Source organism: Dermochelys coriacea, chromosome 10 (assembly GCF_009764565.3).
Source record: "Dermochelys coriacea isolate rDerCor1 chromosome 10, rDerCor1.pri.v4, whole genome shotgun sequence".
Classification (NCBI taxonomy): Eukaryota; Metazoa; Chordata; order Testudines; family Dermochelyidae; genus Dermochelys; species Dermochelys coriacea.
Genome location: NC_050077.1, coordinates 23270303 through 23295498, shown reverse-complemented (window position 1 = coordinate 23295498; position 25196 = coordinate 23270303). Strand labels below are relative to the sequence as shown.

Here is a 25196-nt window from a genome sequence, read left to right as displayed (position 1 = left end):
ATTACTGAAACAAAGCAAGCCTACATGGAAGGTTGAAATATTACAGGGGTAGAGGAAGGATGAAGAAGGGAAAAGAAATGTTTGATAATGGTACCTGTCTGAATGTGCTAGAATGACACATACTGTTAGAGTTCCATACTAGTTCAGAATGCAAGCTTTTGGAGGCATGGACTGTCTTTTTTTGTTTTGTATTTGTTCAGAACCTAGCACATTGGGCTCCTGATCCATGACCAGGGCTCCCAGGTGTATGGGAATACAAAGAATAAATAATAATACATAATAGTAATGTTACATGTTAGCCAGCATTTCTGATGGAAAATTCCTACCCTAGACCACACAACATATACAACATCGTCTAGCATTTAAAGTAACTGAAATGACGTTGGATTCTATGGCTGTATGAAGGACAGGTGCAGAGCACCTGAATCAGTGCCTCATGTATCACTCACACCGGGACTTTATGTATCTTGCAGCCAACGCGTGTGACCTTCAAAGCCTCCAGGAAGATATGGCTGCACAATTCCCATTAATTTCTAATGAGAACTGACCCTCCCTTGTCCTTCAGGCAACTTTGAAAAGCTAGCAAGTACATTTTTTGAATTTTTTCAATATAACTTGAATCAAATTCAGTGAACTAATTTAGGTGTCCTAGGAAACAGATGTTCAGCTAATCCTCAGCCCAGAGCATCGTTTATTACTTAGCTGCAGCATTTTATAGACTTATCTGAATAGAGTTAACTGAAAGCTGAATAGAGTTAACTGAAAGGAAGGAGACATTCAATTTTATAACTTCACACTGGACTGAGTTCACGCACAGCAGGACAGCTGACATCATTCCTTATTTTTCATTTGTGTACTTTTTCCACTACTTAAACAGCTGCTTATACAAACGTTTGGCAGCTTCTAAGGGATCCTGAGTACTTGTATCTCCTTCTGACCTCCCTGGACATTGAGAATGCTCAAAAATCTCTCTGGAGATGGACAACAGCCCACAGACTTGAGCCCTGAATTTCTGCAGGGTCCCTGAAATTACATTTCAGTAATGACATATCAAGGGACAGATTCTAGAGTTGGCCAAAATCAAGAGACCATGCTTTCCTTCCCAAAAGTAAATGAAACACATTCCCAAACTAAAACGACATGTTTTAAGGGAGATATATTTGACATTAAGGCAGTCATATTGTTCCCTAGGAAATGGGAGAAAAATAGACATCTACGTCTTGGACTTGATTATAGGTGTTAGGACCTTCACTACCTGAAAGTCTGACCATCTTGTGACTTTTCTGTGGTCTTTGTGAAATGAGCTGATGGTCTCTGCAGAGTTCCTAATGAACAGATGTCCATATCACAAAATTAGCTATTGCAATTAGCACCCTTTGTAATAGTCTCACCAGAGAATGGCTACAAAGACTCAGTCTGTGCAGTGCAAGGTTAGGCATATAGGCAGTCTTGTCAAGCCCAGCACCTTTCACAGGAGGATTAAAACTCACATTAAAATTTAAGGTAAACATTCTGTGGAGATATGAAAAAAAGTTACTATACCTGAAATGGATGGTTCCACGTTTCTGGTAGAACATCTTATCCTTCTTCAACTCTTCTATCTGACCCTCAAGCTGCAGCACTACTGGCAGACTCTTGTGGTCTGTCCATAGAGCCCTCAAGGAAAGGCTAGTCTTTTTAGGCTGCAGTTGAAGTAGCAAGAGCATCAGGGTAGCATTGAGAGAGGAGAGTTGAGTCAGATTTGCTGGACCCAGGGGTAGAGGTGGCTAGTCACAAACCACAGAGTGAACCAGGCTGCAGTGAGGTTGCTGTCTTACAGGACAAGTCCATTCCTGCTCCCCATAAAGCCAACAACAAAGCTCACAATGGCCCTATTCTGATCTTATTTACACCAATTTAAACACTGGTATAACTCCAGTGATTTCATTGGAGCTACTCCTAATTTACACCAGTTTAAGTGACGTTAAGATCTGAACCAATGACTTCAGTAGGATCAGACCTTAAATTACTCCATGGCTGTTATTGTTTTTCAGTGGAGATGCTCATCACATTTGTTCAGCAAAACATTGGGCAAAAAGGAGAGGTAACTGCTACGAAATGTATCACCATTGTACAGCAAAGTAACCAAAGAATACCATAAAGTACAAACATTTTAATGTATGATTTAAAAAAAAATCAAAGTAAATTTGAAAGTATTTCTTTTATATCATAATAATACTGGAGGCAATAAGGATCAATCCTGCAAGATGCTGAGCAGCATTGACTCCATTTGAGCTCAGCTCTTCACAAGATCGGGCCTACAACAATGATTAAATTTAGGACACTGTGTTTTGTAAAAGCAAAGCAAGCATTAAAACTCTGAATTTGCTGCCTACTGTCTTTGAGTCCTAAAACTTGAATGCACAGTAGTTGCAGAATATGCATGCATTCAGTACTTCACGAGTTTCCTTTTAAAAGAGCCATCAGGCTGCAACAGATTAAAACCTGTTCCCTTCTGTGAAGAGCAAAAGGAGTGACCTTTGTGGAAATACAAACATGAAGTACAAGTGCAAATTACAGGATAGGAATTGCATTTGTATTTTCTGCAGGGACATAATGCTCATGTTTTAGATAAATTATTGTATATTAAGGTCAGTTTCACATTGCAGTTACGCTGGTTTGATTTGCGAAGCATCTGAGTCTGTGAATGGAACAGGGTTGTTTTTTCAAAACATATGGTATCCTAAGCTGGTCAAAGTATCTTTTTAGAAAAAAGAAAAGGAGTACTTGTGGCACCTTAGAGACTAACACATTTATTTGAGCATAAGCTTTCGTGAACTACAGCTCACTTCATCGGATGCATTTGGTGGAAAATACAGAGGGGAGATTGATATACACACAGAGAACATGAAACAATGGGTTTATCATACACACTGTAAGGAGAGTGATCACTTAAGATAAGCCATCACCAGCAGCGGGGGGGGGGGAACCTTTCATGGTGACAAGCAAGGTAGGCTATTTCCAGCAGTTAACAAGAACATCTGAGGAACGGTGGGGGGTGGAGTGGGGGGGGGAGAAATAACATGGGGAAATAGTTTTACTTTGTGTAATGACTCATCCATTCCCAGTCTCTATTCAAGCCTAAGTTAATTGTATCCAGTTTGCAAATTAATTCCAATTCAACAGTCTCTCCTTGGAGTTTTTTTGTTGAAGGATAGCCACCCTCAGGTCTGTAATCGAGTGACTGGAGAGATTGAAGTGTTCTCCAACTGGCCCCACAGTATGCCAACATTTTTATGGCTGACTTAGAACAACGCTTCCTCAGCTCTCATCTCCTAATGCCCCTACTCTACTTGCGCTACATTGATGACATCTTCATCATCTGGACCCATGGAAAAGAAGCAGTGAGGAATTCCACCATGATTTCAACAATTTCCATCCCACCATCAACCTCAGCCTGGATCAGTCCACACAAGAGATACACTTCCTGGACACTACGGTGCTAATAAGCGATGGTCACATAAACACCACCCTATATCGGAAACCTACTGATCGCTATTCCTACCTACATGCCTCTAGCTTTCATCCAGATCATACCACACGATCCATTGTCTACAGCCAAGCTCTACGATATAACCGCATTTGCTCCAACCCCACAGACAGAGACAAACACCTACAAGATCTCTATCATGCATTCCTACAACTACAATAATCACCTGCTGAAGTGAAGAAACAGATTGACAGAGCCAGAAGAGTACCCAGAAGTCACCTACTACAGGACAGGCCCAACAAAGAAAATAACAGAACGCCACTAGCCATCACCTTCAGCCCCCAACTAAAACCTCTCCAACGCATCATCAAGGATCTACAACCTATCCTGAAGGACGACCCATCACTCTCACAGATCTTGGGAGACAGGCCAGTCCTTGCTTAGAGGCAGACCCCCAATCTGAAGCAAATACTCACCAGCAACCACACACCACACAAATCTGTGCGGATTTGTTCTTGTGCTTTTTCAGGGAGTTTCTTGAGCAAATGCTGTAGTTTCTTTTGGTAACTCTCAGTGGGATCAGAGGGTAATGGCTTGTAGAAAGTGGTGTTGGAGAGCTGCCTAGTAGCCTCTTGTTCATACTCCGACCTATTCCAAATGCATCCGATGAAGTGAGCTGTAGCTCACGAAAGCTTATGCTCTAATAAATTTGTTAGTCTCTAAGGTGCCACCGGTACTCCTTTTCTTTTTGCGAATACAGACTAACACGGCTGCTACTCTGAAACCTGTGATTATGCAAGGCACTGAATTTAGCCGTATAGAGTGGAAATCTGTCAACTTCATGAAAAAACTCGCACAGATACAGACAGACATCATCTTCCTCTCCAAATGCAAACAGATGGACATCATACCGAAAGGACTGAAGGTAAAAAATCCATTACAATCTACATACCACACAGACTATGCTGACAGCTTGTGCCACACACTCTCAAAGAAACTGCGGAACCACCTGATCAACATCCTCTACAGCAAACAGGGAAAGATTAAGAATGAGCTCTCAAAACTGGATACTCTCATAAAGAACCAACCTTCCACACAAACTTCCTCATGGCTGGACTTTACAAAAACTAGACAAGCCATTTACAAAACACACTTTGCTTCTCTACAAAAGAAAAAGGACACTAAGCTATCTAAACTACTATATGCCACAAGGGGCCACAACAATGGTTCCCGTAACCCACCCAGCAATATTGTTAATCTATCCAACGATACTCTTAGCCCAGCAGAAGAATCTGTCCTATCTCGGGGCCTCTCCTTTTGCCCCTCCACCCCCACGAACATGATACAGTTCTGTGGTGACCTAGAATCCTATTTTCGACGTCTCAGACTCAAGGAATATTTCCAACACACCTCTGACCAACATATTAACCCACAGAGACCTTCCTACCAACACTACAAAAAGAAGGATTCTGGGTGGACTCCTCCTGAAGGTCGAAACAGCAGCCTGGATTTCTACATAGACTGCTTCCGCCGACGTGCACGAGCTGAAATTGTGGAAAAGCAGCATCGCTTACCCCATAACCTCAGCCATGCAGAACACAGTGCCATCCACAGCCTCAGAAACAACTCTGACATCATAATCAAAAAGGCTGACAAAGGAGGTGCTGTCGTCATCATGAATAGGTCGGAGTATGAACAAGAGGCTACTAGGCAGCTCTCCAACACCACTTTCTACAAGCCATTACCCTCTGATCCCACTGAGAGTTACCAAAAGAAACTACAGCATTTGCTCAAGAAACTCCCTGAAAAAGCACAAGAACAAATCCGCACAGACACACCCCTGGAGCCCCGACCTGGGGTATTCTATCTGCTACCCAAGATCCATAAACCTGGAAATCCTGGACGCCCCATCATCTCAGGCATTGGCACCCTGACAGCAGGATTGTCTGGCTATGTAGACTCCCTCCTCAGGCCCTTCGTTACCAGCACTCCCAGCTATCTTCGAGACACCACCGATTTCCTGAGGAAACTACAGTCCATTGGTGATCTTCCTAAAAACACCATCCTAGCCACTATGGATGTAGAAGCCCTCTACACCAACATTCCACACAAAGATGGACTACGAGCCGTCAGGAACAGTATCCCCGATACTGTCACGGCTAACCTGGTGGCTGAACTTTGTGACTTTGTCCTGACCCATAACTATTTCACATTTGGTGACAATGTATACCTTCAAATCAGCGGCACTGCGATGGGTACCCGCATGGCCCCACAGTATGCCAACATTTTTATGGCTGACTTAGAACAACGCTTCCTCAGCTCTCGTCCCCTAATGCCCCTACTCTACTTGCGCTACATTGATGACATCTTCATCATCTGGACCCATGGAAAAGAAGCTCTTGAGGAATTCCACCATGATTTCAACAATTTCCATCCCACCATCAACCTCAGCCTGGACCAGTCCACACAAGAGATCCACTTCCTGGACACTACGGTGCTAATAAGCGATGGTCACATAAACACCACCCTATATCGGAAACCTACTGACCGCTATTCCTACCTACATGCCTCTAGCTTTCATCCAGATCATACCACTCGATCCATTGTCTACAGCCAAGCGCTACGATATAACCGCATTTGCTCCAACCCCTCAGACAGAGACAAACACCTACAAGATCTCTATCATGCATTCCTACAACTACAATACCCACCTGCTGAAGTGAAGAAACAGATTGACAGAGCCAGAAGAGTACCCAGAAGTCACCTACTACACGACAGGCCCAACAAAGAAAACAACAGAACGCCACTAGCCATCACCTTCAGCCCCCAACTAAAACCTCTCCAACGCATCATCAAGGATCTATAACCTATCCTGAAGGACGAGCCATCACTCTCACAGATCTTGGGAGACAGACCAGTCCTTGCTTACAGACAGCCCCCCAATCTGAAGCAAATACTCACCAGCAACCACACACCACACAACAGAACCACTAACCCAGGAACCTATCCTTGCAACAAAGCCCGTTGCCAACTCTGTCCACATATCTATTCAGGGGATACCATCATAGGGCCTAATCACATCAGCCACACTATCAGAGGCTCCTTCACCTGCGCATCTACCAATGTGATATATGCCATCATGTGCCAGCAATGCCCCTCTGCCATGTACATTGGCCAAACTGGACAGTCTCTACGTAAAAGAATGAATGGACATAAATCAGACGTCAAGAATTATAACATTCAAAAACCAGTTGGAGAACACTTCAATCTCTCTGGTCACTCGATCACAGATCTTAGAGTGGCTATACTTCAACAAAAAAGCTTCAAAAACAGACTCCAACGAGAGACTGCTGAATTGGAATTAATTTGCAAACTGGATACAATTAACTTAGGCTTGAATAGAGACTGGGAATGGATGAGTCATTACACAAAGTAAAACTATTTCCCCATGGTATTTCTCCCTCCCACCCCACCCCCCACTGTTCCTCTGATATTCTTGTTAACTGCTGGAATTAGCCTACCTTGCTTGTCACCATGAAAGGTTTTCCTCCTTTCCCCCCCCCTGCTGCTGGTGATGGCTTATCTTAAGTGATCACTCTCCTTACAGGTTTCAGAGTAGCAGCCGTGTTAGTCTGTATTCGCAAAAAGAAAAGGAGTACTTGTGGCACCTTAGAGACTAACAAGGTGCCACAAGTACTCCTTTTCTTTTTACTCTCCTTACAGTGTGTATGATAAACCCATTGTTTCATGTTCTCTGTGTGTGTGTATATAAATCTCTCCTCTGTTTTTTCCACCAAATGCATCCGATGAAGTGAGCTGTAGCTCACGAAAGCTTATGCTCTAATAAATTTGTTAGTCTCTAAGGTGCCACCGGTACTCCTTTTCTCCTTACAGTGTGTATGATAAAACCCATTGTTTCATGTTCTCTGTGTGTGTATATCAATCTTCCCTCTGTATTTTCCACTAAATGCATCCGATGAAGTGAGCTGTAGCTCACGAAAGCTTATGCTCAAATAAATGTGTTAGTCTCTAAGGTGTCACAAGTACTCCTTTTCCTTTTTGCGAATACAGACTAACACGGCTGCTATTGCCACAAGTACTCCTTTTCTTTTTACTCTCCTTACAGTGTGTATGATAAACCCATTGTTTCATGTTCTCTGTGTGTGTGTATATAAATCTCTCCTCTGTTTTTTCCACCAAATGCGTCCGATGAAGTGAGCTGTAGCTCACGAAAGCTTATGCTCTAATAAATTTGTTAGTCTCTAAGGTGCCACCGGTACTCCTTTTCTCCTTACAGTGTGTATGATAAAACCCATTGTTTCATGTTCTCTGTGTGTGTATATCAATCTTCCCTCTGTATTTTCCACTAAATGCATCCGATGAAGTGAGCTGTAGCTCACGAAAGCTTATGCTCAAATAAATGTGTTAGTCTCTAAGGTGTCACAAGTACTCCTTTTCCTTTTTGCGAATACAGACTAACACGGCTGCTACTCTGAAACCAATCTTTGCAAATTATGCAATCTTTTTAGAGGACAGGCTGTTGATTACCTGCTGTGCACTGTAGACACCAAGCAAAGTAAATATAGCTTCAAACAGCACTATTGTTTTCATATTAAAGGCTAGGTTTCAGAGTAGCAGCTGTGTTAGGCTAGTTTCTGATATCAAGTACACTGAAGTGTAAGTGGTGGTGCATGAAACCAGTTACTGCTACCTAGAGCTGGGTGAAATGTTTCAACCAAAACTTTTTTTTTTGGCAAAAAAATGCAGATTTGGGTCAAAGAAAACATTTTTTGAGAATTAATGTTGATTGCCACAAATCTTTACAGTAAAAAGCCCAAACTCAAAATTCTAAAAAAGTCAAAACATTTTGTTTTGCTATTTTTGAATCTAAACTTTTCCATTTGAAACCACATCTTTTTGAAGTTACCTTTAATTTTATTTTTTAAATTAAAAAAGAAAAAAAATCAAAATCAAAACAATGTTTGACCCAAAATGAATTTTGTTTTTTGATTCACTGAAAAATTTTGAAATTTTCATTTTTAGGTCGACTGGAAGCAATTTTTCCCCCTCTATATTTCAGAATGGCCAGAAATCCATAATTTGCACAGCTCTTCTGTTATCCGACATGCAGGCATGATACCTGATAGTTCAAAGTATTTAGCAATAGAGTCTGCATATATCACACACCCACACTGAGGTCTAAGTATTTAGGCTTTCACGTTTTCTAGGAACACAGCATCCCTCAGCACCCAGTATGTGCCACTGGCCTCGAAGAGATATGAGAAGAACTCAAACTGAAGTACACCATAAAAATGAAGGAGAAATCTAGTAGTGATAATGGATTTCTTTAGCCTGCATAAAGTGGTTTAAAAAAAAAAACCCTCAGTTTTACATTTCAGCATTTTTCACAGCATGCCAACAATATAAGCGGATAGAAAAAGCTAGCTACTGATGTGCAAGATTGAAGTCTAATAAATGAATGATGCTCCCCATTTGGACACACCTGCAAGATACAGTCCCAGATCCAGAAAAGTTAACATTTATACAACCATCTTACCCTCTGCAGGTGTAAATAGTCAGCTGACAAATTAAATTCCTGCTTTGTACTCTTTATCTTAAAGCGAAGAAACTTGGCTCGCTCACTATTCTCCAAATGAATCTCATTCCTCACGAGCTGGTTCCACACTGATACCACTTCACTGTAGCTATGCAGAACATTCCTCTCAAGGTGATTGATTGTGGATGCCTGAAAGATAAAGATAAATATTTTGGACCTGTTGAGTTACAGCAGGTAGGATCCTTTTCTCTCTGCAGTACAGCAGAGAAATGAATGGAAGGAGATTCTTTGGACAGAAGTCTCCATGACAATTATAATAGCATCTATTAGAGTTAAGTTTCCAGCATTTCCATTGTAAAGACATTAAACTCACTTTCAGGATGTTATAATTCTCACAAGGCGATCAATATCTATCTTTGTTCTTTTTATTTTATGTTCCGCCCAAACAAGGGAGGGATAGATGGCTGGATGTCTTCAAAGAAATTAACAAGTAAGCCAACAATCCTCAACTGGGACTAGACCAACAGAGATCTAATGGGGAAAGGGTGGGACTCAAAATAAAGAAACACTCTAAAGTAACCTGAATTATGGGTTTGTCCCAGCATGAAAGACATTTCAGCTGACAGCTGCTTTCTCTTAAACACTGACCCACAGTTTTAATTCTGAATAATGTATGCTATAAAGAGGACTGACTTTTCAAATGGAAAGTTCCTGATTCTGATCTCACTTGCACAGGAATACCTAAATTACATCAAAACATTTAGAGTTAGCACAGGGAAAATCTAGTGTCAGATGTTAGTTCTGTTGTTTAATGCACAACTGAGAGGTGCTCAGATATTATGGGTGATGATCATGGTATTAGAACCTGTATAGACCACATTGTGTTAGTGAAATTATAGTCAGTCCTAGAATCAGTAGACTCGGTGTCTTTGGTTAGGTTTCAGAGTAGCAGCCGTGTTAGTCTGTATTCGCAAAAAGAAAAGGAGTACTTGTGGCACCTTAGAGACTAACACATTTATTAGAGCATAAGTTTTCGTGAGCTACAGCTCACTTCATCGGATGCATTTGGTGGAAAAAACAGAGGAGAGATTTATATACACACACACAGAGAACATGAAACAATGGGTTTATCATACACACTGTAAGGAGATAATGCATCCGATGAAGTGAGCTGTAGCTCACGAAAGCTTATGCTCTAATAAATTTGTTAGTCTCTAAGGTGCCACAAATACTCCTTTTCTTTTTGCGAATACAGACTAACAGGGCTGCTACTCTGAAAACTGTAAGGAATCCTAGAATCCTAGAATATCAGGGTTGGAAGGGACCTCAGGAGATCATCTAGTCCAACCCCCTGCTCAAAGCAGGACCAATCCCCAATTTTTGCCCCAAATGGCCCCCTCAGGGATTGAACTCACAACCCTGGGTTTAGCAAGCTAATGCTCAAACCACTGAGCTATCAGAGTGATCACTTAAGATAAGCCATCACCAGCAGCAGGGGGGGGGGGGGAAAGAGAAAACCTTTCATGGTGACAAGCAAGATAGGCTATTTCCAGCAGTTAACAAGAATATCAGAGGAACAGTGGGGGGTGGGGTGGGAGGGAGAAATACCATGGGGAAATAGTTTTACTTTGTGTAATGACTCATCCATTCCCAGTCTCTATTCAAGCCTAAGTTAATTGTATCCAGTTTGCAAATTAATTCCAATTCAGCAGTCTCTCATTGGAGTCTGTTTTTGAAGCTTTTTGGTTGAAGGATAGCCACTCTTAGGTCTGTGATCAAGTGACCAGAGAGACTGAAGTGTTCTCCAACTGGTTTTTGAATGTTATAATTCTTGACATCTGATTTGTGTCCATTCATTCTTTTACGTAGAGACTGTCCAGTTTGGCCAATGTACATGGCAGAGGGGCATTGCTGGCACATGATGGCATATATCACATTGGTAGATGCGCAGGTGAAGGAGCCTCTGATAGTGTGGCTGATGTGATTAGGCCCTATGATGGTATCCCCTGAATAGATATGTGGACAGAGTTGGCAACGGGCTTTGTTGCAAGGATAGGTTCCTGGGTTAGTGGTTCTGTTGTGTGGTGTGTGGTTGCTGGTGAGTATTTGCTTCAGATTGGGGGGCTGTCTGTAAGCAAGGACTGGTCTGTCTCCCAAGATCTGTGAGAGTGATGGCTCGTCCTTCAGGATAGGTTATAGATCCTTGATGATGCGTTGGAGAGGTTTTAGTTGGGGGCTGAAGGTGATGGCTAGTGGCGTTCTGTTGTTTTCTTTGTTGGGCCTGTCGTGTAGTAGGTGACTTCTGGGTACTCTTCTGGCTCTGTCAATCTGTTTCTTCACTTCAGCAGGTGATTATTGTAGTTGTAGGAATGCATGATAGAGATCTTGTAGGTGTTTGTCTCTGTCTGAGGGGTTGGAGCAAATGCGGTTATATCGTAGCGCTTGGCTGTAGACAATGGATCGAGTGGTATGATCTGGATGAAAGCTAGAGGCATGTAGGTAGGAATAGCGGTCAGTAGGTTTCCGATATAGGGTGGTGTTTATGTGACCATCGCTTATTAGCACCGTAGTGTCCAGGAAGTGGATCTCTTGTGTGGACTGGTCCAGGCTGAGGTTGATGGTGGGATGGAAATTGTTGAAATCATGGTGTCTTTGGTTAAAATCTGTTCTGATATTAGAAGTGCCGCACATCCAGTGGCCCAAAAACATTGAAGAACGGGGGTTCATAGGCTGGATTAGTGGCAGGGTGGAACTCCATCCCCCAGTTGCTTTGTGAAGGGAGGGATGATGTCACCCTCAGGAGAGATGTGCTGCATCTGCATGCATAGCTAGCATGCATCACATTTTCCAGAACTGGTTAGGAGATATTGACTGTGCTTTCACTGCAAGGTGGGGGATAGAGAGGCCTAACAAGATGCCAGGGTGAGGATGAACAGCACATTATACAAGCCCAGGAAACAGCTGAACATATGCATTTCAAGACACTATCTGGTAGATTCACACACAAAGATCACTGCATGCTGTGTGCTGAGAATTGCTGTATAACTACTGCTATACGATACCCATCCATGCTGGGCGCTACGAAAGGAAGCAATGAGTTACTAACCTGCAGGTAGGTAGTAGTTGGTGTATAGATGTGAATTTTCCCTTCTTTTTCATTGCCTTTGTCTTTACAGAACATTTCCACCACCAGGTTCTTGATGGAAAGGGCTTTCCCAGCTGTCAGCTCCATAGTCGACAGATGAGCAGATCGCTCAGGTTGGTGTAGTTTGTGAGCTATATACAGATATAGCCATGGGGTATCCATGTTCAATGCACCTGAAAGCAGATTAACAGGTTGTAGTTAAAGCTGGTAGAATGTTAGGTCTTGTACTACCTGACTTCTAAACCTGCAACAAAATTGACTTAGACTGATGCTAAAATGTGTTGGTATACTGCAGAGGTCTTTGGACTATGATCTTATGAATCATATGTGCTGCACTACTGAAGGCCCATTAATGATGGGACAAAATGTCGTCTAGTGGTTACTCGGCAAGGGACCTGCATTCCACTGCATGATTTGCCACAATGTGCACAATCTTTATTCACACAGTGAGTAAGTGATTCTGGAGCCTTTATGCACATGATTAGTCCCATCAAAGCCAACGGGACTGCACATATAAAGGAAGAAGGTGAATTTTGCACAAGGTTTATAGTGAAAGCTCTTTCCACGACTCTGTCAACTATTATTGTTTATAACTAGATGTTAGGACCTTGAAATTTTATCTAAAGATTCATCAGATAATGCCATTCACAGCTTGTGATATGTTCAGGTAAATCACAGATAAATATGTGCCATGTCAAATGACATTTATGACCAAACATTGCAAACCTTCAAAAGAAAATGTCAAAAAATTAAATTAAATTAAATTAATCAAATTAAACTCTGGTGTAATTCAAATGAAGTCAATGGAAATACCCTTGGGTGAACTTGGTTCTTTACGTCAGACTACTCAATTTGCAACAAAATGTCCATGTGCACACACACAAGTGAGTTTGGTACAGACTGACTTTGGAAATGTAGCTCTTATGGGCCAGTATACAGATTGAGTCAAATACTACCCAAATATTACACAACGTGTGATCTCACTGAAGTCAATGGAGTATAAATTAGGGTGGAATTTGACCCAATTTGTTTGATCAATAAATATCAGAAAATAGATGATTTTTTTTAACAGACAACTAGGAAGCAGATAAATCAGTACAACCCCCATTTCCCAAGCAATTCTGGAAAGGCCAGATACGGAATATAATAATAAAAGCCTGGTTCTTGTTGTCCTTACTAAAACAAAATTCCCTTGACATAAATGTGAGGTTTTTAAACATTCATACACAAAGATATCGATGCACACACACGGAAACGAATTACTATGGTTAAGTGTTTAACTTATAGCCTGAGACACCCTTGATATTCAAGTCTCTATCCCCTCATATTTTTTTCCTTTCTTGAACATCAATAATGTAGATCCAGTCAGTACCTGATAGGGCAAACAATTCAAAATGTGGTTTCTTTGAGAACAAATAATCCCTTAATGTATTTAATCTATATCCAGAGATATCTGCCTCTAAAAAGTATCTCACCATTAGCTAGTTACAGAATAACTCTCTATGACTAATTCATAAAAATACTAGGAGCATCTTTGCATGACTGCTTTTTACGTCAGAGGTTGGAAATGTTTAGTGGTACTTCACCTTCCCACTTCCTAAGGTAATTTCTGGATGTATCTTTCCAGTGCAGTCCTGCCACAAATGGCATGCGGTCATTATACTGCACCTTAAAGTTGGTGCTACTCTCCGAACGGCCGTGAGAGGTACGCGAGTGCTGCAGCTGGGTTCTGTAATTCACCTGCTTTTCTGGGACTTGCATGGTAAACTGGAAAACAACAATGAATTCTGATTAAAATTGGAAGCATTTCTCATCCTCTGAACCATCAAGACCAACAGAACATTCATTTGGGTTTCAAGCAGCTCTGCTTTGCACATGTGTCATTTCATTTTATAGCTGTTCAAAGGTCCTTAGACCTGTTACAGACATTTTATGTATGGCATTTTTATATACGGTTAATTATGCATTTACAGCCTGATCCAAAGTCTACTGAAGTTGATAAAAAAACTTCCAATTGACTTTTATGGAAAAACTCCCATCGACTTCAGTTGGCTTTGGATCAGCTCCTTAATCATTTTTAAAAAGTCATGATAATAATTTCATGTCATTTGGTGCTGTTGTCTCTGGTAAAATCTATGCTGCTAGTAGGAGGTCACTGCTAAAACAATATTGAAATATGCAGTATAGTTTATGACAGTTCAGATACAGGCTACATGGAAAGGTCACCATCTATTCTAAACAAACAACACCGTTTGTTTTCATGTGCAGCTACTGGCTGAGAAGCTTTGTAAAATCTGTGCCCCTGTAATGGTTGCCTTTCTGGTCCACTGCCAGAAGTTCTGCAGTCCTACTACACCTCGCACCAGGAAAGGAGGCCTGCCTAAAGAGGCTGCACAGAAGCAGTGAATCAGAGCCCAGCAAGCTCAGATAGAAGGAGCTGCAAAGCATTAGTAGGTAGTTTCTGGCTGGGAGCAGAGGAGCAAGGCAGAGTACTCCTCTCTGGCCAATGGTGCTCGAGGGATAACCAAAGTTTGCTTCTGGCTGAATTTGCTTCAGCTGGGAAGGAGAGGACCTGAGAACTGTAACTCTGAGATATGGGGTGAAAGTAAAAGGGTCAGGTGGGAAGAGGCCCAGGGAAATAGCAGCAATAAATTGAAGTGGTATGTAGCTGCTGTTTATAAGATCGCTGGGTTGCAATCCATAGCAGTGAGCAGGCCTGGGTTCCCCCATTGGCAAAGTGGTGTAAACCCCAAGAAGGGGACAAGGCTTGTTTGGAAGCCTGAGTGAAGAGCTAAATTTAAAGGCCCCAGAACTGAGTTTGAAGAGCCTAGTGAAGGCAGATAGATGGTTTTATTGGACTTTTGCTATTGCTACCACAGAAGGGGTTCATTTTGAACTTTGTGACTTGGTTGGAGTGTTGAGACACAGAAGGCCTCAAGCCTCTGAAGCTCTGTCAAGCAAAGCTGAGAACCTATAGGGGGCGCTAGGAGCAGGAAAAGGATTAGAAGTATTGCATGCATCAGCAGGAGGCACTGAAGAGGAGAGTGTTTCTGTTACGGTCTCCCTAAGAACTAATATAGCAGTTTATATGCGTAGTTTCTGTAAAGATCCATTACAAACGCAGATAGGACATGAGTAACACAGGAATTGTCATACGATCCATTATTCTATCTCTTTCAGCAGTCAATACTGTATGCTTCAAAGGAAGGCACAAACTTACCATAATGCATCTAATTATTCTCTACTACATTACTGGGGAAACATTTTTCTGATCCCACAGTTTATGTCTGGATGAATCAGGAGAGACGGTTTTGTAATATAGTCTAGCTATTGTAATTCTACAAGAAGACTTCTACCTAAATACTATATGCTCTGGGTCCCTTCTTGTGTTTGATTGCTAACATTACAGATCCCACTGCAGCATCTTGTGTACAAGGTAAGCTTTATTAGGACTGGCAAATCAGTTTGCATAAGCCAACCTAAAACCTCGCAAAAACTCAAACCAAATCAAGCTTAAACCTTTTTTTGAAGTTTGAAAAAAGTCCAACTAATGGGTTTTCTTGTTGTTTGGTTTAATTTTCATGCATCTTTGAACTTCTTGGTCTCAAATGGATCTGAACTTTCTCCACATATCTAAATATCTGGTTTGTCTGATCCACACACCGTAATTTTACCTTTAAAACACTTAATAGGCCAGGCAGACTACTCATGCTTCTACTTTAAGGGAAGCCCCTTAGTCAGTGTTTAATGTCCCACAACCCACATCAAATAATAAGATATCACATGAATGAAATACAAAGTTTTCAAATAATATTTGTGTAAGGGGTTCAGTCACTGTCATATAAAATTCTGACTTTGCTCAATGAATAACATTTGGTGAGATGGTATCCCTCAAAATAAGCATGCTCCAGAAAAATGACTATACAAACAATGGAGCCATCTCACTCAGATTATTCTTGATGTGCATTCCGTCAGTTTGCTTTAATGAAAAAAAATTGTCTATGGGGATAAAACTGTTGAGAAAGAGTGGGCTGAACTCTATTTCCTATGGTCCAAGACAATTGTTTAGTAAGTTCCATTTATTGTATGCAAGTTGTTTGCACAGGAGTGAGTGAGGGAACATTTTGAACTGCAGAAATTATATTAGTGATTATGGTTGAGATGGGAAAAATTCAGCTCGACTCTCAGATCCGAGGTTGAGTTTGCTAAGCTGGTAGTTAGAGAAAATCTCTTTAGCTTGCAAACTGAATGTATTTGATCTTGATGTCATTGAAAGACGAACATGGCTGACCAGTACACTATAATCACTTTTTCAGAGTACAAGCACACGTTATGCGTCATTCCGTATATTTTTATACAGTTTGCCCTTTACTTCCTAGAAACACAGGTGCCATCCAACAGCAGGTGCTATTACCTCCATGAAGTAGTTGACCTGAGATGGACTTGAACTATTTTTAAATGTCTGGCTGATCACTAGCTTCCTCTTGTTGTTGATTTCATCCCAGTGTTTTCCATAGTTGACTTCCAGCTGGGAGTAGAGCCGAGATGCACTCTCTTCATGCCGCAAATGAACCTGCAGAACACAATACACCATTTCCCTGTGTCATGCTTTTCTCCCTTACAGATGGTGCTGCACATATACAGAATGTTAGTAGCCCTGCCTACAGAAATACCCCTTGGTAGCAGGCAAGTGATAGTAAAAAGTTATGTCACAGCTAATGCTCAATATTTATACTAGACAGTATTATATGTTATTAAGCTTCTGCTCTGCCTCCTAACAATTCAGAGAACAGGGAGTTTTGAAGATGTTAATCAGCTGAAGGTTAGTTAGTGTCCGAAGGACATCACAAACTGAACCTGAAAAGTGTTACAAACCCAAGCAAAACATTCTAATTTCTGGACATGTAAATATGATGAAACCATGACTTGGATGGTCTCTGTATGCTTAAGAGGATTCCTGGACCGCTGACTACAGAAAAGACAATGAAATCATATATTAATATGTAAATACTGGGATTAAAAAGCATATGCAAAAATATTCCACAGAAATTATATGAATGCATATATAAGAATTGAAGTAATTGGAATTACTCTGGATTTACAGAGCTGTAACAGAGAGCAGAAATTGGTGACTTATTTTTGATGTCCTAGCCCGTAGTAAGTAAATAGGCTATAAACTAAAACAAGAGGGAAAAAAGCTTGTCCCAAAACTGACCTCTGGGATATCCCTGTGTTTGAAACCCTATATTGCAGCAAATTGAACTCTCTACCTTATGGTTATAGGATGGAGTCTGTGTACAGTGAAGCTCATGTCCCACATCCAGTTTGTATGCTTCATTTGGACTGGTCTCCACTTTAATTTTCTGTCCTGCATTACATTCATGCCGAAGATTTTTTGCATCTCCTGTTTGAGTCAACACACACACACACATATGGAAATGCTTTGGCTTTTCAAAAATGAAAGATTCAACTCATACAGAGTAAACTATCAATACAACCCTAAGTCTGCATTATAGTTTTCATTTCATGTAATCATAATAACAGGTTCTTCACAGAAATATAATTTGTTTTATCCTAAGAATCTTGAGGTAAGCACACTCTTGTGGTATCGATGAGCATGTATTTAGGGATGATGGGTTTGTGTTTTCTACAGGATAACTTGCCTCTGAAAATGAAAACATCAATTAACAAAGTAAGAACCATATAATATAGAAGTATACACTTCGTTCATTTAAATGGGCTGACAGTTTGCAATCAGTAGTATCCTTCTCCGAGTCCTCTTCTGATTGAAACCAAAGGTTCCCAGCTACTGCTATATATTACTAGTAACAGCACTTCAGGCTTTTAATCCAGGTGTCCCATGCTCTTCTGATGGGGCCCAGCGGTGCAGTTAGTGCCTATCTAACATGCCAGGGAGCAGTCCAAGAGCTATAAGTAGGTTAGAGTGCATGGAAGTGTGAATGAAAGGTACCTAGCGGAGGCTGTTTTAGCCAAGGTCTCTGTCTGATAAAACTGCTTATCAAGGTTGGGGGTGACAGGGTTAGGTCATAAAAACTTTGATTTATCCCACAAGTTCCATTAGAAATGAAAATTCTAAAACAATGGGCCACATGATAGGATTTATTTATGGACTTTGGCCTCTGTTTCTTTTATTTTCTAATAAAATAAAAGATGTTTCCAAGTTTAGGAAATTGGAAACATCTGTTTTACATCAGAAGACAAAATGAAAACGGTCCAAGTCGTTAGGCTGATTTTTGCCTAAGGAAAATCAAGATACTGCTTATGTTTGTTCTGACATATTTTCTACAGTTTCTCTCTTCCCCTCCATCCCAGAAGTAAGAGAAACACCCAAGCATTACATTTTACTTCTTTGGTGGAATTTTTATCTGGGTAAAAACTTTTCAAAACCTGAGCAAGTAACAAATTGTCAGTTTTTGCAATTTTATTGTGGGTGTTGCAATACGTGGTAGTTTTTTTGTTTGTTTTTAGTTAAAGCCTAGCTCCTGGAGCCACATGAGGACATGAAAATCTTGGGTTTCATTTAAACAAAAAGTAATGGCTGATTGTTAAGCCAAACTCATGATTGAATGCTTAGGATCTACACTGTATGTAAGTCTGGATTTGGTCCCTTATTTTTAGCTCCAAGCACAAAGATATTTGCTTTCAGTGGGTATTTGTACAAACCAGAATAGCCATTGTACTGCACAAACACTTTCCATTTACTAATATGGTTGAAGAATATTTGTTTCCCTGTAAATGATATTTTAACTAACATGACACTAAATGATGACTTTTAGCAAAGTAAACCATATCTGTGCTGGTTTAAAAAAATTTAGCTAGTCAGATCACTATGCATGACCCAGGATTAATATGCCATATGCATATACACGGTCAGGTTTTAATGCACACTCTGCACCAACTGCTATAGCTGTTCAGCAAAAACCATATAACTCCTTTGATTGTCTGACTGCTTTGGCTGCCCAGTAAATTTAATAGCTCGGTATTTCTAGTCTATATAATGTAGTTGGGGAAATACTGCAAAACATTTTCTGGAAATATTTCCTCATTTTTTAAATGAATTCACTGAATTTGTGCATCTGTTTTGTTCACTTTTCATAAACATTCTAGCAACTGCAGAAATATTTGCAGAAACAGTGTATTTTAAAGCAAATATTGGACAATTTTCGCAGAAACCACTTTTTAAATTTATTCTGGGGTTTTTTTAATTGGAATTCTGAGAGTTACATTTATTCAGTTGGGAAACAGAAGACCGGTCTAATGTTTTGGCGTTGCTTTTTAGCATAACAATAAATGTCATTTACACAGTACCTAGGAGTCCATATTTTATTCTCAGAGCATTAGACCACAGGCTCCCTCGATGCTGCAGCAGGCCAATGGTGTGAGATCCAAGAACACCTGGAAGGTAGGTCTCCCCTTCAAGTGAGTACTGCCTCAGTTTATCATCAACCTTTTTCTCCAGAAATACTACAAAAAGATCAAAGGTTACCACGCAGCAGCACATGATGAGAACTGTACAGTCAGAAAAAGGATACATTGTTGGGAAAAAACATACACCGCCTTCTAAAAAGCAGCCCTACAGCCCAGTCCTGCGAGATAGCAAGTGCCTTCAGCTCCCCCAGTGACAGAGTGTACTGCCTTGCAGGATTGGCCCTTTTAGCTAGTGGTAAGGACTGACCAATGGCTATAGCACTTTTCATGTCTTTTACAGTAGCTCATTGGTTCAAAATCAGCCCAGATTACAGTGATTCATACCCTATTATTATGAGGTGGTTTGCATGAAAAGAAGAGTGGATTCAGCCCAATTCCCAGTGGATATGAGTCTACAAAGAAACAACATTGCATCTGGCCACAACTAATGCCACTCTATCAGCAGCCTGGTTCAGGACCAAATAGGGACAGAGACTGAACTCTCACCCTGCAGATGATCTCCCCAGAATAGGGTGAGATGGACAATGTGGGGAAACTCCCACTGAGACGGCCTGTGCTATAGATGAAGACAGGAGCTCGCTTTCAGGCCTGTCAATAAGGCATCTTTCACCACTTTACAGGTCCTTTTATTTATTTTTTCCTATTTATCTAGCCCACTCCTTTATTATGATGTAATAAATATTGAGCTCTACAATATTTCTCTATAGAAGCAATGCTGGGAGGGCAAGCAAGACCCACAGGGATTCCACTAAGACAGAGCTTCTCAAACTGGGGTGTCTGTAATGTGTTCAGGGAAGAGAGGGAGTATGAGAAGCTGCTCTGTCTTCAGAGCTGGATGGCCGGAGAGTGGCGGCTGCTGGCCCAGCTCTGAAGGCAGCACCGCTGCCAGCAGCAGTAGATAAGTAAGGGTAGCATGGGATCCCTTACTTCTGCGCTGCTGATGGTGGCTGTGCTGCCTTCAGAGCTGGGTGGCAGTATATGCACTTGTGTGGCAGGAGTTGGGTGTGTGTGTAAAGGACTACAGGCACAAAAAAGGGGGAGTGCGCAATCAAATAAGTTTGACAACCCCCATATCAAGATATTTTGTCAGGGGGGAAAATAGGGCCTAAGTGTTACATCTTTGATTTATTCCAATATATGAATTCACCTTTTTATCTAGCCACATTACCAGCAGCAGGGTTTTTAACACAATAGTGAATGATGGAAAATAGGATTAGAATTTTTTTAAATAAATGACTCCCTGCAAATGTTAATGCCACTTAAACTTTTTCTTTTCAGACAAAGGGATTTAAGGAAGATGTTTAATTTACTGTATAACTGCTATTATTTTTCAAGGTAAGTAAGTGTTACACAAGCGCATACATTGTAAAGGCACTCCAATTAATTTCAAAGGGATTTTAGTTACTATAAAAGCAGGAAACTAGAACATATGCTCTTCTCAGTTCCAAGGACGCCAGATCCCACTCATGTATATGACAAGTACTTTGTCCACCAACCTGAAAGAAATGCTGCATCCTTCAATAAATTATGCAGGGACACTGAAAAAGCCATTTTCTTGCCAAGTTGCTTAGTGATGTTTCCTGACAGAACGATTGGGCTTCCTTGCTTTATCAGCTTTACTTCCAGCTGGGTTGTGTATCTCTGTTCCCCACTCACTGTTTGCAAACCCGTCATTCCCTAAAAAAACCCCGACCCAACAATCCAATTTGATTACGTTTTGAGAAACAGACTCAGTCAGCATTTGGTGACTAGATACTAGAGATGGGCACCTTACCAATGCGGGAGGAGGAGGGGAAATATTTATATTTTCAATTTAGAAAATGCAAAAGCTGCTGTTGGCAAATAATGGGTGAGGAGACAGTGGATTTATTTTCCAAACAAGATAAACAATCCAGTCTTGTGAGGTGCCAGGTACCCTCCCCTCCCACTGACTTCAGTGGGAATTGAAAACACACAGCATGTTGCAAAAACATGACCAAAAAACTGAAATACAAAATGAAAACAAAATTTGTTTGATATGGTATTATTGAAAACATTGACTGGATGGCAGTTTGGAACTTTATTTTGGTTGGCTTGCATGCAAGTGCAGCACTCTGCAATGTTAATTAGTGTTTGATTTGCTGCTCTGCTAAAGAGAAGAAAGGTTCAAAATGTCTGGGTTGAAATTGTATTGTAGGAAAAAACAGCTGGTAAACTACTGTAGTTGCTGAAAAACATGCAACAATTAAACAGGATTGGGATGACAGACCCACGTTGATGCGGCTTCTAAGTTGTCGATTAAGTAATGAAAAAAGGTGAATTATTACAGCCTAAATCTGTGGGGAAATAAAAAATCTCAGTACGATTTCAATGTTAAATTTCTACCCAGGTGATTTTTTTTCTTTTATAGTTTTAGCATTGGAATGATCCTGTTGATCTCTCAGCTGTGATGCAAACAATATCTTTAAAAGAGGAATATCTGGGATATTCCTGTATCTACGGAATTTATGCAAGAGAAAAGCTAACTCTGGGTTCAGTCACAGACATTACGCATGACCACTGTAAAAATTCGTGATTGCAACTGAAAGCCTGCGCTAAGAAATCACTTCAGTTTATTCATTTAGCACCAAATGCAAGTGAAGAATAGGCCAAATATCGTTTAAAGCCCCAATCCAGCATATAGAAGCACATGGGGGAATGGGCTGCTGCACTCACACAGAGCCTCATAGACTAGCAGCTGGAGGTAAAAGGCTCTGTATTCAGTTACCAATCTTCCAAGCTACCTATCACCCAAACATCTCAGCTCTCTTCAAAAGTACAAGTAGCTGAGAGGACATGGGAATTTAAACTATATACACCCTTACTAAACCAAAGCCCACTGAAGTCAGAAGGAGTAGTTCCACTGACTTTGGATCAGGCTCATAGTACACAGTTATTGGTGGTTTTAAGGACAAAGTCTGAATGGAACAAAATTGCTTTTGCTTATATGTTAGCGCTTAAGGATATTTGATTATTAAAAAAAACTCAGTTTAGGGATGATCTGTCAGTATGTGTTATTCCTCCTTGAATGAATGGATGTACCTGTAATAGAGAACTCACTTGTTCCACTAACTGATTATTCAGACACTGTTTCAGTATACATGCGTCTTATTGTCCTTCTATGGGGATTTTTTCATCCCGTTTCTATTTGTCTATTTCATCCTACTGTTGAAAACTTTGTATTTTGAGGATGTACCTTAATATAATAGACATCTTTGTCATCTAGTATCAGCTCCAGGTGTCCAATTCGTGAATTCTTAGATAACTCAAGTTTTCCTTAGAGAAATAGGAAAGAACACAGATGTTTTCTTTTTTTGGTACATACAAAGCTACAATATATTTTTTACTGTATCTTATGTGAAAACATATCACAACATGGTATTTACAATTGCTGTGAATTATATATTTACAGAATTAAATAACAAATAATAGCAGAGCAAAGGAAAACAGTAAGAGGTGTGGGGTAAAATTTGACTTTGGAACCTAAGCTTTACTTAAAAGCCTAAGTCCCATTTTCAAAAGAGATGTAGCTTCTACATACTCAAGTCCCATTGATTTTTCACGGAGACTTAAGTTCTTAAGTGGCTGTCATGTTGAAAATGGGACTTAGGCTCTTAAGTAAAGCTGGCTGGAACCTGGTATTCCTGTTCTGCAGGAAATTCCCCCCCCCCCCCGCCCCCCGCCATTCTGATTTTCAGCTCCCAGTGAGCTCATGAACCTTTGGGAGCATCTAGGATTAACAAAGATGCAATTACCCCAGCTAATGGAGAATCTATAATAATATCATCTACATTGGCTGAATGGCTATCATACAATTCAGTATAAATTTACAGCTAGATCCTCTCTGGTGTATATTGGAGTAACTCCATTGGCTGTAACAGAGCTCCCCTGATTGCTGCTAACAGGGGATCTGGTTGTTAGTTGAAAGACCTACCATCGACTTGGATTTTTTTCTTTGGCTGCATAAATTTGATTCTGAATTTTTTCTGTGGGGCATTAAAATTGAGGTCAACCCCAACATCCCTTTTCAGGTCTGACTTTGGCGTCCCAATAAAGAAATGAAGGACAACTTCACTTGGAATCCAAGAATCCTCCTAGAAAAAAAGAAATGATCATGACATCTGCAACTGGCAGAGCATTTACAAAATGGAGCTGGCCATATGGAATTACGTCAAGGAATCACAGCAGGCTCCATTGCTAGGATATTAAGACTGTTTTTCCAATGTACTTCTATAATTCTTGTGTAAGCCATTTCCAGGTGTGCACTTCCATTTCCAATTTAATTTTATCTTTTATTCCAAATGTTTCTCATACATATGATACTATTAATTTGCAACTAGCTGAATTTTCCAGTCCCAGCCCAGTGATAGACTTGTGAACTCTCATTTGAACACCTAGGATTTCACAGCAGCCTCAGAGCCTCTTGAAATCGTGCCGCACCCTGCCAAACTTTGAGAAAATTCTAACCCACAATCCAGGTATAGAGCTTAACTCACTCAAACATTTTCTACTATTTTCATTAAGTACCTTCACATTTTAGGGCCACATTCAATTAGCATTAGAATGTTTTCCCCTTACTATTCCTGGAAGCCTTTGAATTTAATAGGGCAGAGTTTGACAATAGAATGCTAAGTTTTGGACTAAAATCATAATGAAAAAAATAAGTTTTATAAATTAGTGCTGAAAACACAGATTGGGAGGCACTAATTTATGTGCCATTTTAAATGGTAGACTCTGTAATTCTGTACTAAATGCATGACCAGTTCAGAACATTGTGGGCCAATCAGAAAGAAGCTCTACTGTCCATTTTTGTGCCAGTAATTTTACACAGTCAATCTCTGCGTTTCTCCTGCCCCAGTGCTGGATATCCCAAAATCATAGTTCTCTTCTCAGTTATACTGTCTACAGCATTGCAGGCTGCAGATATCAACAAATGGCTTTTCTAATATCACATCCTATTTTGCCTGGAATTTCTCAGGCCTGTTTACAATGTCCTGTTGGGTGGGACATAAAATGTGTCTTTGACAGTCTGTTTCAGACCAAAATTCTTTTTGCATGATCTTTGGCTACTCCATGAATTCATGCTCCCGTCACCTTTTGTTTCCCTCACTTAGCTAATTACAAATGGCTAGGGTTTTTCCTGATTTTATTCACAAATGAGACCACCCAACCCTTATTTATATCTTCTATCACCATAGGCACCAACTAGCTAAACACTTTTCCAAAGCAGTTTCCTGAAGATTTTCAGTAACCTTGAAACATTAACAGAGCCAGAAAACAGCCCTCAAATATTTTGAGACTATAGATTTAGAAAAGTCAGAAATCCTTACTGTCTTCTCCACAGTGCAGAAAATCCTCTCTCTTAAGCCTTGTCCGTACAAAAAGCACTACATCAATTTAAAAATTAATCTTGTTAAACAGGAGCAAAGCCCTAAAGTAGACACACTTAAGTCTGTTTAACTCTTGCTTAATTAATTTAGCTTAAGTTGGTTTCTTATTGATATCAGTAAGTTTTAAACTGGCGAAAGTGCACCTACATTAACAGTTCATACTGGTTT

General features: G+C 40.5%; 1 protein-coding gene and 1 long non-coding RNA gene across 5 annotated transcripts in view; one reads left to right on the top strand and one right to left on the bottom strand.

Annotated features, from left to right (window-relative positions):
- Positions 1-25196, bottom strand: part of LOC119862732 — a 165502-nt gene that overhangs the window by 68740 nt on the left and 71566 nt on the right. For all 4 annotated transcript variants that reach the window (XM_043493431.1, XM_038419951.2, XM_043493430.1 and 1 more), the window contains exons 22-31: positions 23573-23732; positions 22835-22914; positions 21117-21297; positions 19501-19656; positions 17442-17575; positions 16586-16744; positions 13758-13938; positions 12133-12344; positions 9027-9215; positions 1543-1682 (exon numbers count right to left, since the gene is read on the bottom strand). In XM_043493431.1, the coding sequence (XP_043349366.1) occupies positions 1543-1682; positions 9027-9215; positions 12133-12344; positions 13758-13938; positions 16586-16744; positions 17442-17575; positions 19501-19656; positions 21117-21297; positions 22835-22914; positions 23573-23732 (1592 nt within the window). The remainder of the gene's footprint in view (positions 1-1542; positions 1683-9026; positions 9216-12132; positions 12345-13757; positions 13939-16585; positions 16745-17441; positions 17576-19500; positions 19657-21116; positions 21298-22834; positions 22915-23572; positions 23733-25196) is intronic.
- On the top strand, positions 12201-24273 carry LOC119862733. Its single transcript, XR_005295349.2, has 4 exons — positions 12201-12284; positions 19526-19594; positions 20899-20955; positions 23670-24273. It is a non-coding gene; the product is annotated as an uncharacterized LOC119862733 (long non-coding RNA).